This window comes from Bremia lactucae, linkage group LG11, assembly GCF_004359215.1.
Source record: "Bremia lactucae strain SF5 linkage group LG11, whole genome shotgun sequence".
Taxonomy (NCBI): domain Eukaryota; phylum Oomycota; class Peronosporomycetes; order Peronosporales; family Peronosporaceae; genus Bremia; species Bremia lactucae.
In genome coordinates this window covers 2,223,924-2,240,143 of record NC_090620.1, presented here as the reverse complement: position 1 = coordinate 2,240,143, position 16,220 = coordinate 2,223,924, and the positions used below count along the sequence as shown (strand labels likewise).

The following is a 16,220-nucleotide window of genomic DNA, read 5'->3' as shown; positions in this document are numbered from 1 at the left end:
TCTTGAGCCACTGTCAAGTAACTACCCTTCAGTCCGTTGGTCATTAACAGTAAACGCTTGTTCTCCATTCTGTTTCTTGTCAGCATTCTTCCAACAACCTTGTTTCTTATGACCCTTTTTGCTATGTCCCGGCTAACTAGTTCCTTGTTTCCTTTGACCGAAAAATTGCCCTTGACGTTTCTAGTAGCCTCCAATGCACGTTCACTCTTGTCCTTACGAACAATGCCTCCGCGCTCGAGACGAAGTATCTCCTTCGCCTGAAACCGATAGTTGTCCGTCACGGATTCGATGATATTGACGATCTGAATGTACTCTTCGGACAGACTTCCTAGCAAAATGCGGAGCTGTTCACCTCGCGTCACTACATCTCCAATGGCTTGCATCGACAAGCAATTTTTTTCGAGCTTTAGGAAATGATCTATCACACTTCCACCCTTCTTCATCTTAATTTCATGCAGCTGTCGACGCATCTGGACTCGATTATAAATGCTACGACGAAGGAAGAAGCTTTAAAATGTCTGCACGATGGTGATTTCAAATCTTCAGTCCAGGGTCGTCTCCTGAGGCAGCAGCAGACGACCCTGGATTGAAGACTTGAAATTACCATCGTGCACACATTCGCGAAAGCTTTCATGTTGTGTACTTTCCAAGCATACGCAATAGTGTCGCTTTCACTCGGAGCCTTCGTAGCGTCGAGATGATACAGCAAACCTATCTTTGCGAGCTTCATTCGAGTGTTAAACTCCAACACAAAATAGCTGTCCTCATTTAGAATAGTATTTGCCTCAGCCATGGTTGGGCTCATGACCTTATGAGATTTGAATAGCAGAGTAGTCGTCTAGAAGGGTAGGAAGTTTATCGAAAAGTATATTAGTCATTAATAAAAACCTGCCTTGCATTCGGTTAGCTAGCGCAGAAGAAGCATTAGGGAGGCCATCTATAAGCCATTATGTAGCTGCATCTCAGCTACTGCTTAAGCCCACAATCTGTAGTTTCTTGAATAACGATGATTATAAACGTAACGACGATATTTGAGCGTCCACACGTTTCAATCGTCAGCAGAAATAAGCGATAAGGGTCGGAGGTGCGCTCTTGCGCATGCATGTAAGTATTTGGAGGTCAAGCTAAGGATGAACTTATTTTACTTTACTTCTACCAACTTTTGCGGAAGAACATACTTCCCTTTCAAAAAGACGAATACTAGTGCCCTTTTTTGTACTTACAATGAGCGCAAGCAAGCCACAATTTCCTTAATTTTCAATTTTTGTCGGCTTTCGCTCGTATTATCTTTGTTAATAAGCAAGAAGCTTTTTTAAAGAAATTACGCAAATATAGTGAGGTATTTTTTGCAGGCTCCGAGCTATTGTAGCTGGAAAGGCCGGCATTAAAAAATCTCAACATGTATTCAGTTATCAACAAGCTGCTACGATTACGCTACTCTTACAAATACAGAGGTAGATAATCAAGTGGTGTGGCTGTATCGGTTCCGAAATGTAATTTGGGGGAACTGAAGCCCAAAAGGGGATCGAAATACGACTATACGAAAAAAATGCGATATAGCGGAATAATAAAATTGTTTTTTTGTTATCATTTTAACCTGTAGTTTTTTTTTTATTTGAAACAACCGACGGGGAGGGATGTGGCAATGCCAAAGGGGTGTGTGTTCCCTGATATCATTCTTCTATATTTTTTTCTTTTAGGTAATAATATTTTATTAAGGAACACCCGTCACACGTGCAGTGCGTGTAACTTCGTGTTTTCGGAAGCGAACTGTCGTCTTAATGGTGGAAAGAAGCATGGTGAATAAGCACGTTCTCTTGGTGTAACGGGAGACTACTGACTTGTACTGCTTCAGTACAAGTCCACTTCGCACTGCCTCAGTTCGAGTGGTGCCTCACGGCACTTCACATACACTAGTACGTGCAGAGGAAGACTCTTCAAAAAACTTTTTTTAAAGAGGGTTAAAAGAAAACTGTACTAAATATTAGTAAGTTCTTCTTGTCTATCTATTTAATACTAACTTAATCAAAAACTAATAGAAAACATGTAATAAAGTCTTTTCTGTCTCTCTCTTTGCGCGCGTCCAGCGCTGACTGGACCGCGAAGAAAGTAGATATAATGGTCTATATATACCAATGGATAAGCTTTTAGAATATTAACATGTAAAGTAATACTCTTCAAATATTATCTACCTTTTAGATAATATATTAATTAACAACCTTTAAGTGTTAATTTCATGTAACGATACACCCCGTTGCACTTAATCTTGCTGAGATGTGCCGCGGTCTATGACGGTCTCGTTGAGGTTGTGGGGTTACAATCGCCAAGAAACCGCAATTTTTTCTTGAAATCGACAAATACTAGCATCAAATTTTTCTATATTAGTGTACACCACAAAGAAGACAAACGAAAAATGGTGCGCGCTGGCCGTACCAAAGAGAATGTAGCCGGCGAGCGCTACGACTCCAATGCTCTTCAAATGCCGTCGCAGGCATCGAGCCGGGCTCGTCCTCATATGAATCAACTAAATCCGGCAGACCTAATGGGCATGTTTGGCGGTAGTGGAGGGGGCGGTATGCCTGATATGTCGAAAATGATGGAGATGATGCAAGGGATGGGAGGGATGCCCCCAACAGGAGCCATGCCCGGCATGCCGGATATGTCTGGACTTACGCCACCCATGGAGCCAATGCGGCGTAAAATTATCTATGCCTACGGATTGGCAGAGGGCACGTCTACATCCAATTTTGTGACCTTTTATCCCAATTACATTGATAGTAAGAAGACGCTGCAGCAAGGCCGTCGTATCTCCAAAGAGCTGTGCTGCGACACACCCACCGCCGACGAAATGTCAGAAGTTTGCACATACTTTAAGCTTCCACATGTATTGGAGCCACATAAAAAATATCCGCGTGACTGGCTCAGGTCGGGTCGTATTCGTGTCCGTATTCTTCGCAATGACGGCACGCCCGAGATCTCGGAGATACCGACCCGCAAAGCTTTAATGATCAAAATGGCAGATCTCATTCCGAATTTACAGTCTCGCAAGTTGCGTCTTGAAAGGGAAGCCGAGGAGGCATTGAGAAAGAAAGCCGCTGCCGCGGCAGCAGCGACGCCAGCGTTAGGTGGTGGCAAGAAGAAGGGCAAGAAGAAAGGAAGGCGATGAAAATGCAGCTTTAGAGCTCGTTTACTAAAAGAGGCTAGCTAGAGCCTCTCCGCATAGAGCCTTAGTCAATACGAAAAGATGATTCTCCATGCTTTGCATCTTGTCTTGCAGCCGTCTATTGCAAACTAGTGAAGCGCCGAAGGTCCGCGACCTCTTCCTCGACCTCGACCGCGTCCAGGAGCAGCGGGTCGTGCAAATTCGCGTGTCTTGGCTTCATTATTAGTTTTTACTGGGCCCACCTCCAAATATATGTCCTCAGCTGCGCTAGATAGATGATTGATTTCAATCTATAGCAACAGAGAGCAGACGTTGTCAACAATTGAGCTACAAGAGGTAGTAACAATATCCTTGCCGTGTAGTCGAACTTGATATTTAATTCGTCGTTGGCCGCGGCGATAAGCGTTGCCTTGCACGTTGAATAGACCATTTTCAGTCGAATTGGCGCGTCTTCCGGGCACACATACATGAAAACTTCCACAACGTTGCATATGTTAGTCAGAAACTCTTTACGACGTCGTTGAAAGAGCATACTCAAAGCCGTCGTTGCTCCCGATGCAACTGGTCCGCGATAGCGATAAGCTACGAAGCTGGGAGTCCGACGATCCAATGTATCGGGAATATCGATTAAATTGACCCTTTCCAGACTCAATACAGCTTCGACACTTTCATTGTTCTCATCTAATTTCTAGATAGGCCAGCATGTGAGCCCTTGGGTTTAAAGTTTATTACGTCTCCAAGCATAGCGTACCATCGCGATCCAGTCAAATTTATGATCCTGCAACAGTTTCAGCTTATCGCGTGCATTTTGCGTAACCTTAAAAGGCACGACGCCCATGGCACTGGATTTGACATTTGTATCGCGCTCCAGCAAGGCCGCTTCTTTAAGAAGCCGCTCTGACTCAGACAGTGGCGCATCCGCCGCCTGCTTCTTCTTTGCTTCCAGAAAGTTTTCCAGCGTCACTTCACACTATACAAAATTAAAGCTTGGTTAGTATAGACTTTTGCTACAAGTGGCGCAGCTTCTTACCAGCTCTGTTGCGTGAAATTCGCCCGAAAAGTAATTGAGTCCTAATTGCTTTTTCAACGACTCCCGCGATGATGAGTACAACATACGGTCACGTACACTTACGCTTTCGGGTACAAATGCGAGCAGCACCCAACGCAGCGCAGCAACATTTGTGTCGGGGCATAGCAGCACAAATGCCGCCTCCTCCGCGTTCAAATGTGATGCCACAAGCTGCGCTACATCATCCCGGGGCTCTGATGTCGCAAGCCCGGCTGCGCTTAGCACAAACAATTCATCATCGATGGATGCCTTGATGTATCGATGTTTTCCAACCTGCGCATCAGCGAACGCACGCTCGAGCTCACGCCGTAGTAGTAAGTTGGCTCGAGCCATGTTCGTTCCCTACAAATCCCTCTACAACGTAATAAACAGAGATAAGACAGGTAATCAGGGCCCAATCCTCTTATTAAGCATAGTGTTGTAAGACAACGATAAAAGTCCGACGGCACACAGCCACATTAAACAACAAATTTGATTTCTTTTTAAGTGTCGCGCCTAACGAAACAAAAGTAGTAGCAATCACTGTCATTCCAGCAGGCTTCTGCAGTCGATCATTCTGTCTCTTTGAAAAACTGATTACAAACACACGCTCGTGAGTAAAAAGTTTGTCATCGATATATGTGAGGCATCGTATCGACTGCGCTTACCGCATGGTCTGCGTAAGCAAGCTCTAGACAGTGCAATGCACCGGAAACTAGTCGCTTTCGCATGGAATCATTCTCCTTCAGGCCAAATATGATAATACGCGCTTGAGTTAGGTAATCTTCATTGGTCTCCTTAAAACGCTCAAATAATGCGGCCTACACGTCACGCAAAAAAGTGAGGATTGTTAAATTCTAGCCAAAATTAACAATACAAACGGATGAACGTATCAATGAACCTCGATTTCCGCTGCCAGGTCAGCCCGATTTGATCCGTCCTGGTCAAGGATTTTGCTCAGCATATCTACACAGACTTTCCGATTATTTTCAACATTGCCTGGCTTTTCAATCAATTTCGCCTTGTCGTTCATTAGTCCGCCTTCTTCGGGGACTTCAATCTTCGTCGGCGAGGCCAGTCGATTTTCTGTTGGTTCTATCGATGAGTTAGCCATTGCTTCCGTTTTCACTAATTGGTCGTCAACAGGCGCTGCGTTGTCTACCACCTTTTCCGGCAACTCAATCGGTGCATTCTCATCCTTCACTTTTATTTCAGGACCATTCGAATCTTTTGCTTGTTCAACTGGCGACTCAACTTTTGAAGGTGAAAGAGCTGTGCTCGTTGCAGGTTTAATCTCTTTATTATCGCTAGTTCCTGACAATAACTCCTCTTTCACTTGGTCCGCCTGTGACTGTATTAAATTGCTCGCTTCAGTCTTCCGCTTTTTCGTGCCGTGCGCCGTCATCTTATGAAAGCCTCTTTTGCCCGATCGGGCAATATCTGTGTCATTCTTCAAAATGTTAATCATGTGCTTTCGAAGTGCGCTCGCCGTATGACCGACTGTGGGGCTTAAGCTTTTTCGTAGTCGCGCAATAATTGCAGCCAGTCCTGATCGTTCAACATCTGAACGATACATAAGCGCTTCCTTAAACAATTCCTGCATCATGCCGACAAGCTCGTCATTATTCCGCGAGGATTCATTTGCGTACAATCGAGCCATCTTACTGGCGAAAAAAGCAAGATCACCGACATTATAGTCTCCCTTATCCTTCTTAGCTTTGCTTTTCGAGCCGACAATAAGCTTCTTCTTGGCTGCTTCTTCCGTCATCTCACGAATGTCAGCTGACTTTACAGACTTATGAGGTACCACAAGCTCAATTTCTCGTTTTCGTTTGGAGTCGATTTCAGTAGCACTACTTGACTTTCCATTCCTTGCTGTCGCTTTTATAGGTTTCTTCGCGAAAGCTCCTGCGGCAACCGGAACGTCATCTGTCCCTTTCTTTTTTGGCGCCTTGCGGCTCGCCACCTTTGCTTTGATCTCTTCTTTGCTAAGCGACGGTATACTGACTCCCTCTTCTTCGTGTTGTAAGACAGCAGGCCTAGTTTCTATAACTTCCTTTCCACAAACGCTTTCTACTGGTTCGTCTTTTATCAGTCGCTTCTTCACCGGTATGTTCGGAGCCGTTTTGACCAGTGGCTTTGCCTTCGGAGGCCGGCCAGGCTTTCGCTTTACAGGAGCAGGTGGTTTTTCCACCAACTCTTCCGTTACCTCAGTTCGTTCTTCGCGCTTCAATAGGCCGTTCGCTCTTTCCTCAATCGGAAGCTGAATCTCTTTCTGCGCACAAACCAAGAGAACAGTACTCAGACATGTAAAAATGTCGAGGAAATAAATTAATCTTTGAGACTACATACATCTGCCACATCAATTGCCTCCATAAGTTTCACCCGTCGCTTCGGAGCTTTGGAATCCTTTTCAGGGTAGCCTTCGCGGTATGCAAACTTGGTGTCGTCCCACGATTCAATCTTTTTAAAAGAGACGAGTGCAAAATTCTTAGATACGTAGAAAAATACCATAAATTTGGACTCGAGCGTCTTCATGGCTGTCTGTTGCAACTTTCGAGGCAGCAATCGCGGGTCCGTGATAATACATGGCCAATAGGGGTATCCACCCATCTTAGCCCAGGCAATCTGGCCAAACTTTCCTCTTATATCCTCACTGAGCGCCGCCACCTTCTTTACGACCTGCTCTTGCTCTTCCTTCTCCGAAAGCTCAACCGTTACCTTTTTCCTACGGCCGGGGGTCTTCGGGCTCTTCTTAACATTTTTCACCATCTTTGCACGCTTCTTTGGCTGCTTCTCGGGCTCTGACTCCGTTTCCTCACTTCCTGCTTCTTTAATTATAATTTCCAGTTGAGGATTTACTGCGTGGAGCTTCGGATCAGCGGTCTCCACGTTCTCTGTGCTGCGCTCTACTGCGATATTCCTATTCACGGCCGGCTCCGCAGCCACAGTTGTGTCTAATGTCATCGATTTCGTCGTCTCCTTTGCGCTATCGAGTGCAATAACGGGTGCGGAAACTGCTTCCATTGCGGAAGGCGTCTTAGCACTCATTAGGCTGTGTAATTTTCTTAATGCGAGCTTTTGATCCTATCAGAATTGTATGCTAGATTTCCAACTTATGAATGTTGTGGCTAGCACACAAAATTTGAGACCCAAAAGAACAAATGTATTTATTTGACACGTATTGGAATTGTCTTGAAAATGTATTGACATGTCTCCATTATGACCAAAAGCTATAGGTCGCATTAACCAGGTGCCATCGCTTAACACCGTCGTCTATTCCATGCGTCCACTTCTGAGCACGACTGCAAAACATTACAAAGAACAATTTTCGTCGAGAAGGTTAAAGCATAGCGCTAGAAGAAAGGCTCCAGACCATCTAGTCCCAGCCACTACCACCAGAGGGGGCGGCAGCGTTCCAGTTAGACGCAGCACCCGCCTCCCCTGACCACTCGGTGTTCCCAGTGGCCGTCCATTCAGTAGACGCAACAGCAGGAACAGCTGGTTCAGCAGCATACAAGGCGGGCTCCGCAGGGGTCTGCGCCGAGGCTTCACCCCAATTTACTGGAGCCAGGGCTTCTTCAGCAGCGGTAGCTTGAGCCTCTTCAGCCTTCTTAAGCTCCTCCGGATCACGGTACAGGAACAAATCTACAGCCACATCCCACGGAAGTGCGCGAGAGATCGTACCACGCAGACGCAACACTTCACGGGCTAGTAGCCAGTAGAGCAAACCAATAGATAGTTTACCCTTATTGTTAGCCGGAATAGCCACATCCACGAATTGAAGAGGTGAGTCCGAATCACAGAGCGCAATCACAGGAACATTAACGAAAGAGGACTCACGCACGGCTTGAGAGTCAGTGCGGGGGTCCGTGATAATAAGTAGACGCGGCTCGCGAAACTGTTTCGTAATTTGGTTCGTGAACGTGCCAGGCGTGAAGCGGCTAGCAATGGCATTGCAGCCAGTGTGATGCGCGAACTTGAGCACTGCACGCTGGCCGTACGGGCGAGCCGAGATCGCAATAACATCCTCGGGGTTCTCAATAGCCACGATCACGCGGGCAGCAAGCATCAACTTCTCCCACGTCTTGCCCACATTAATAATGTGGATACCGTCGTTGCGGCGACGCCAGATGTAGTCCGCCATCTTGGAGTCAGCATTGCGCGTACCTATGTGGACCTGAGCGGCCAACATCATCTTAATGTCCTCTTCACGTTGAGTAGCCATGGCTGCGATACTAGTATTCTTTTCAACGAGCGATGAGTTGTGCTTGCGCTCATTCTCGATTAGGCTCACGCCCACCAACCAACTTTTGTCTTCGGAACTAATCGGGACTAGCGTGGTGCACTTCTGATAATTTTGCGCTGACGGGGCTAGCGTGGTACACAGTTACGTTGCGATATTACACACAAATGTATTTATTATCTGGTGTCAATATGATCATTGCCTTTTTTGCATGGGGGAGAACAACCTAATCGACGTCGAACTCGCTGTAAAGCCACTATTGGCTAATGGTTGTCGCAGCTTACGGAACTTTGGCTGGAATTCGGGCTCAACGGCAAAAGAAAGCTTGTGGTCGCTACAATAAATAGGAGCTTCCAAGCGAGCTTGATCGGTTGGCGTAAATAGCACAACTCGAATGACCAAGCTGAAACGAGAGGTGTACAGCTCTTGGGCGAGTTGCACCCACTAACTGACAGCATCTAGAAGTATTGTTCTTCATGGGTGCTTTATCTCAAACAATAGCCTCGGTGAAGAAGGCTACATAAGACCAATAGCGTATATCCATACAACTTTTTGTATTCTGCTTTTGACCAATTTTTGCAAAGCTGTCTTGTAGTCTTTACTAACTGGAGGCTAAAGCACCACCACAGTTACCAATAAAAGGCGGAGCTTAAAACAAAAAATCACTTGCCAAACAGATGCGGCACCCAGCTTCTTGTCCGTAATTCTAAGGCGATCTCGAAGCTTTTCCACATCGACTATTTCATTCGTAGCTAAATATACGAGGGTATAAGCATGACTTATTAAAGTGCTAACAAACATACTACCGCGTACACTATCCAACAGCTTGAACTCCATTTCAAGCGCAGCTATATGATCACGAAGAGTTCCACAGCACGACTGGTCCTTGGTTTGATGGCACCAACGTGCTGACTATCATCTCACGTTTTTACATTGACTCTTTAAAAAAAATTGAAGCCAGCCACACATTTAAGATAATCATTTATTAAAGATTGTTGCTTAAAGTAGGTAAATCTACGGAAGTTCTTGTCATTTTTGCAAGCGACTGTAATGCTACCAATTTATAAAAGCGCCACTAATCGAATGTAATGCTCAAAAAGAATTCGCATTGACCTGTGCTGCTGCGAGAGGTCAAGGCTAAAAAAAAAGATATTTGTAGCGTACATGCTTCGGCATATTCACAAGCTTTGGAGCGAGTTTAAGGTGAATGTATTCAGCGTCTAAATGCATCGTAACAAATTTGAATTTCGATATTACGTGCAGGCTTCTGAAGAAGAGAGGAAACGTTTCCGAGGAAGTGTACATGGCGCTGGTAAAGCTGCTATTGTATCTGTGAGTAAATTTGTTAGCTGTATCGTAAACTTTGTGTAATTAACGACCATTTGCATAATTAAAGTTCGAGGCGGAGTTGACAAAGCTTTAACTTCACCACAAGCGGTCTGCTACGACTATTGCCCGGATTGCGAAGCTGCGGACCGCCATAGTAAAGCACTTGGACCTACTTGGCTGTGGCATCTGACTCAGATTTGACTTAAAATATGCGCACATGAAAAGACACTTGAGCGCTTGAAACGGACAGAATACGCGAACTTTGCTCAGCTGGTTGTACGCGCGTGCTTGATGAATTGTCCTGGATTTGCCGTGACTCTATTAGTGGTGTTTGTGCGATATTCCGACTGCATGTGTTTCAAGTAGGGTTTACCGGGTCACCGTGTCTGAGCATTTGAGCATGTCAAGAGGTACCAAAGTCTTATCTATGTTCATGTGTACTTTGTGCGAGCTTGCACAATCTCCTCGCGCTTGCGACGTACTATGCTATAATTAGTAGACATACGAGTACCACTTAAGCTGGCAAAACTTATTCTTGCGAGCTCTTTCATCCCAGACGCCTGACATTATTGCTCAGTGCGCTTTGACGACTGTAGCTTAACGTGTTGTCTTAAGAGTGAGATGATTGGCCTTCGCTTGACGAACACAGACCTACGCGCACGGTTGACAATGAAAAGCAGACTTGTCGTCGCCGTTTTGAAGTAAAGCTCTATGAACGTCTTCGTTGGCGCATCACGTTTTCAAAACGCAATCACTGAAGATTATTTCACAAAGATTCTTTTTGCGAATCTGAATTTTTTAACTTGAAGGCAAAATCTTCTGAATTTTGGCCATATGATCTAATTTTGGCACTAAAGTACAAGGACAAATCGAATGAATGACGATTTAAAATTTAATCTAGTCGTATCGCAATAGCGACTAGTGCTCGTATCATTAGCTGCAGAGACCATTCCCTTGCCTTCTTTTTGTTGCAGAAAACTTGAAACAACGGCGGCTAAGTTTACTGCTAAAGAAGCCCGTCTTCAACGGTATCAAGAACTACTAACTAGACATCTTGTGCTCGCCCAACAAATGTACAAGCTGGCTTAGTTGTGTTGATGGCAGTATTACCAATAACTGCAACTATGTCATAAGACATGTGCATTACTGTGGTCTCGACCAATATTCAGAGATTCAAGGAAGGCATGCCTAAATGTGATTGGCTCAAAACGTACTCAGACAACTTTTAGGATAAATTACAAGATGGGGTAAGCCACACTGTGTGTTTCATACACACTACGATTGGTAGATTAGATACCACGTGTGATGCGAGCGATAGTACTTAGGATAGGACCTAGATACTTCAAGAGAAACTCTAGTTGACCATAGAGGCTCAACTACGACTGCCCAAACAAGGCCCATCACAACTAGTAAATGGATGATGTGTAGTTCGGTAGCTCAAAGCAATGACATCTTCAACTATTATCAGCAGCATGGCCATATGAATCGACATGGTAGGACGCAGCTTATTAAATCTCAGCAAATGCGTAAGATGTCAAGCCGCAGGGTGTGTGCGGCACGACAGATCACGTACCCGAGTATAATAGGATCACATAGCATGCGTATACGGTATGACGTCATTAGCAGACGTAACCGTCTGACGCCATCGTCTGATTTTATTGTCTGACGTCACTATAAAGCTTCTAAAAGGATCTACAAGCTTATTTTTATACCAAGAACCTTAGTTTGCTACGCTGTGCTACCTCTAAGCCTATCCTAAATAAATTTCCGCCGAACCTGCTGTCCCACGTCACCCCGTGCTCGCCGCCCTTGCAGCACCGCCATCGCCCCTCCAGGGCAGTGATCAAGAAAGCCCATTCGTAAGTTCCAACTTTTGCTTGGACAGGGACTCCTTTTCCTTGACTTCAAATCCTACCGGTCCATTACTACTGCGAACTTTATCGAGATCGGAGTCTTTACTGGCTATAAATCGTTTCGTTTCGGTAATAAGCCAGTATGGTTAACGGAAGGTCAAAAGTTCGGATCATGATCCGTCACACATGTAACCAAGCTTCGAAACAAAACATCAATGACTCGCTTGCGGAGCTGTCCGTGAGAAAGCCGGATGCATAGTGTGTTGGAGTGAATTTGTGGCGTCTTCGTGTCTTGTTTCCAGAATATCGCAAAACAGGTGAAGTTCAGGAACCTGCGTACAAAGTCTAAAACCGTTCTAGCTAATTCTACGTCACTGAGACGCTGAATTTAGCCTCCTTGCTTCTAGATCGGACCGTGTTTCCTACGTCAGCTAGCAGCCTTTTATTCAGTTTGAAAGGTGCAGCCACCTTTTTGACCTTAACTTTAAGCACATGGAGTTTCAGCGACGTAGACGTTCCTAGAACGATTCCAAAATTTGTGCGCAGGTTTTAGTATTCATCTGGTTGTGCGGTTTTCTGGAAATCAGACCCGAAGACGCCACAAATACACTCCACCACACTAATACCGAATCTGCTAGAGTTATAGCGTCTTCTCCTCTCGTTGTCATTTTCCAAACCGCTAAGTACGTGTGCTTGGTCTTGTACCGTTTATTATGTTGCTTCATGTGCTTGGTCTCGAACCGTTTATCATGTTGCTTTAGTAGCTCCAGCAGAGCCTTTTCACCTGATTCAGGAGAAACCCGCTTGCTGCCGGATTGGAAGGTATTTCCTACGTCAGCTAGCGGCCTTTTATTCAATTTGCGAGGTGCAGACTGTTGGTTTGTGGCTGGTAGAGAAGATTGCAGAGTGAGTATATTATCCCTCGTTAGTTCAATGTCTTCCTAACTAACCTTGAGATCTTTCCATCTTGTCAACAGACGCCCCCAGAGCTGGTTTATGTCATTCGAGTTGGCGACTCTCCCGAGGAGTCGCGATTCTTCAAACTTCAACTGTATCCTGTTTCCAACACGGACAACTATCGCACCCTTGATGATTCGGCCTTAGGCCAACAATGCTTTCGGCATTTAGTGAATCGTTATTATATCGAGTGTCACTCGACGGAGTACGTGCCGTTCCACTTATTTCTGCTGAGTCAAGCTCAAAAAATATATGATTTTATCATTAGAGTTCATAAACTCAGACATGCCAATGTCTAAAACACTGACAGACTCATCCAATGATCCGCGCCAATAGCACTTTTGTTGCCTAGCAAAGGTGGGTTCATGACTCTCCAACACTTTGCTAGAAACATTGCGCGTGGCGCCTAAGGTCTTAGACCTCCAACCGATCCATGGCTCATGGTGTTCTAACCAGGCCATACCAAGGATTAGATCATATCTCGAATCTAAATTAAGGACGAGACAGCGTTCCATACTGTCAAAATCGAGAAACTTTATACCTAAGTTCAATGGAACCTTGGCAACAGTGACACGAGCCCCAGTCGCTAAGCGAACAGTGATTGTATCACCTTCATGCGCTTTCAGCGTCTAAGCGTCTTGTTGACTTCATTCAAGGGAAAGGCGTCGAGCATAATTGCAAGACGCTCCTGAGTCAATTAAAATTGACCACGGCTTATCAAAGCCCTTAACAGTCGCTTGGGCGACTAGCAAGCCAGGCTTGTACTATAACCCCGTGCCATTGAGCACCGAGCTAATTGAAGCTAGGTTCTGTTTATTATCGCCTCCTTGCGGTTCAACAGAGCCTAGGTCTTCCCCAGTAGGGCGCCCCGCACCTACTGGGTATCGACGTTTTCCTGCACCGTACCAGATCTCTGGTATAGGTCGGAGCTCTTTCGAGCTTTACGCGAATTCCAAAGAGGGCAGAGGGCAAACAGGGCGTAAATGTTTCGTGCTTCCGCACATATAACATCTACGGAAGGTCTTATGCTGTTTCACAGCTTGAAGAACCTCTTCTCCTTCCTCAACGAGGCTTAAATACATTGGTTCTGCTCTATCAGACGGAACCCATGTGCTCGAAGAGCTTGTTTGGTAAACAGGCGTGCTAACGCGAGCAGACTTAAAGTCAAACTCGGCGCGTAGCGCTATGGCAACTGCCTTTTCGAACGTAGCCGGATGAGATCGGACCAATTCCGTCCGGGCAACGCCCTCTGTGAGACCCCCATAAACATGGTCACTACAAGTGCTTCTTGCCCGGGTCTTGATGCATAGATGCAATAAGAGTTCTCAACTCCTGGACAAAGCCCCCTAGGGTTCTTTTACCCTGTCGAGTCGCAAGGAACCGTGCTCGCATGCGCATGCGTAAAGCCTGATCAGGCGGTGCATACATGCTCGTCATTTGCTGTTCCAGCGAATCCCATGACGGAAAAGCGTCGTTTATGGACGTGCTGCACGATAGTGCCCACTCCATGGCTCTACCTTCAAGTTTGGAAGTGGCCATAGCCACCATTTGCCATTATGTTAGGACAAAGCGGAATCATTAGACATTTCCGTCTGCTTAATCCAAAAAGGGAGATTTTCTCCTCCCTCTTTTCCCTCAAATATTTTCACATTTACAGTCAGAGGGCGAGCCCTCGGCTGTGAGTCAGGTACAGAGATGCACCGGGTTGACATAGATGCCGCTTAATCCTGTACCTGACCGATCAGGGAGGCTTCGTACCGCATGAAGGCTTCAAACCTTGCATGCAGGACCTCTTGGGGGGGTCCCTGGGAAATAATAAATTCCACATGCTCAAGCCCGAATTGGGTTTTGAGCTTGTCATAAGCGACGCGTTGCACGTCTAAAAATTCTGGAACCTCTTCCGTTTTCGTAAGAAATTAGTCTTGTAAAGAACAAGGGGTAGATTGACTACGAGTGCTGCCAGGTTTAGCGGAGCTACCTCGCTCCTAAAGTCAGAGGAAGACTTTCAGACTCAGAGAGTCACTTAGTCCTATTGAACTAATGGGTTTAACAACTTAGAGAGTCGTACAAGCTATTAAAGCTTAAGGAATTCTAGTTCAAGGGATTCAGGGGTTTGTGGAACCAAGTGGCAACTAGTGACCAAGAGGATATACCTTAGAAAGGCTTCTATCTCTTACAGATCAATGCGCAAGCCTTACGTAGGCACTTAACGCTTTAAAATCAAAATGGGAACCGAACTTTATTTAACCATTTAAATCTAAAAACCTTACCCTAGCTAATTAAAATAGATGTTGGCCGCCAGATTTATATCTGGCGGCGACCACATTTATTACCCATAATAAATGGGATTTAAGTAACTAACCATTTTAAAAAATTAGATAAAAGGGTATTTTACCCATAAAGTAAATGTACCACAACAACAATTCTCCAACCGATGTGTGCCCCATTAAAGTAACACTCATTCCAGAAGAAATTATCAGTAGCATGCACATTGCCAACATTTCAACCATGTGGATAGCCGTAAAGACGAGCAAAACACAATTGCTTACGATCAAGTTACGATCAATATTGTGGAGGCCAAACCAAAGACTTAGGTACCGCCTATCAGGGTCCAATCAAGCAGCTCTTGATCGAACATACCAGCGCAAAGTCGACTACTAGTGTGTGATGGTGTCTTAGCGACAAGTCCGTCACGAGTTTGATTGACTCTGGTGCGTCAACAAACCTGATCAAACCCGGTCTGACATTCAAAGTGCTCAGCGTGCAGACGGTACATGCGCATCGATTTGACGGAACGTGGACATCGATTCAGCACACGGAGAGAGTGAAAGATATCATTCGTGTTAGTGTGGAGCTTCCAAAGTTGCAGTTCACGATATAGGACACGTGACTTGATATTTAGATAATCATCGTTCTACAAGTACAACCCACAGATAGATTGGCGTTCACAACGGATTGATATTGTAGTACATATCACGTTCGAAGACGTGGATGCCCGACCTTCAAGGGAATATGAATAGTGGAGCCTACGATGAGATATATCAGCTCTATGGTATTTAACGTAGAGAAAACGAAAATGCCTTACGAACTGAAACCAGTCGAGGTCGAGAACAAGGACGTACTTACCAAACAACTTCCGAATGAAATCCAGTGCGATCAGTTAGCTTTGAAATACAAATAGCGCCGAATGTGGTGCCAAATTCCCGTGCTTCCTTCCGTCTTTCGAAGGTTAAGCAGGATGCACTCCAACAATTCGTAAAAGTGAATATAAAGAAAGGATGGATCGAAGTGTCAAACTCTCCATGGGTCTGAAATATTTTTGAAATTTCGAAAGCATCCCCTTAATCGAAAGTTCCCAACACGCGTTAAATGAATTCGAAAGCAGAAATTGAAAGACCCTCATTCGATGGGTGATTGGCTACTGCTATGTTATAGCATGTCAGTCGTAAGAAAGTTCCCTTGCCGATAATCGAAGAACTATATGACCGCATGGTAGGGTGCAAGTAGTTTACGCTTCTCGATCTTGCACATTGGTACCATCAAATGAAAGTCCAACTATCAAGTCGACCCTATACGGCTTTCGGAATCCATAAGGAAACGAATTATTTGTGTTTAGCACCATGA

General features: G+C 45.2%; 4 protein-coding genes across 4 annotated transcripts; 2 read left to right on the top strand and 2 right to left on the bottom strand.

The window, feature by feature from the left end:
- Positions 1–2,413: 2,413 nt before the first annotated feature.
- On the top strand, positions 2,414–3,166 carry CCR75_003236 (uncharacterized protein; the record flags this gene model as incomplete). The annotated part of the gene is made up of 1 exon (XM_067961333.1): positions 2,414–3,166. The coding sequence occupies one exon, from the start codon at positions 2,414–2,416 to the stop codon at positions 3,164–3,166; it is 753 nt and encodes a 250-aa protein (XP_067817698.1).
- A 125-nt stretch (positions 3,167–3,291) lies between these two features.
- Positions 3,292–7,238, bottom strand: CCR75_003237 (uncharacterized protein; the record flags this gene model as incomplete). The annotated part of the gene is made up of 9 exons (XM_067961334.1): positions 3,292–3,430; positions 3,532–3,851; positions 3,915–4,133; positions 4,194–4,574; positions 4,684–4,794; positions 4,880–5,032; positions 5,113–6,486; positions 6,564–6,701; positions 6,723–7,238. 9 exons carry the CDS (start codon positions 7,236–7,238, stop codon positions 3,292–3,294), a joined length of 3,351 nt encoding a protein of 1,116 aa, XP_067817678.1.
- Positions 7,239–7,590: 352 nt separating this feature from the next.
- On the bottom strand, positions 7,591–8,439 carry CCR75_003238 (uncharacterized protein; the record flags this gene model as incomplete). Its single annotated transcript, XM_067961335.1, has 1 exon — positions 7,591–8,439. One exon carries the CDS (start codon positions 8,437–8,439, stop codon positions 7,591–7,593), a length of 849 nt encoding a protein of 282 aa, XP_067817843.1.
- A 1,182-nt stretch (positions 8,440–9,621) lies between these two features.
- CCR75_003239 (uncharacterized protein) lies at positions 9,622–10,350 on the top strand (the record flags this gene model as incomplete). The annotated part of the gene is made up of 3 exons (XM_067961336.1): positions 9,622–9,660; positions 9,721–9,769; positions 9,854–10,350. 3 exons carry the CDS (start codon positions 9,622–9,624, stop codon positions 9,985–9,987), a joined length of 222 nt encoding a protein of 73 aa, XP_067817841.1. The 3' UTR covers positions 9,988–10,350.
- Between the last annotated feature and the right edge of the window lie 5,870 nt (positions 10,351–16,220).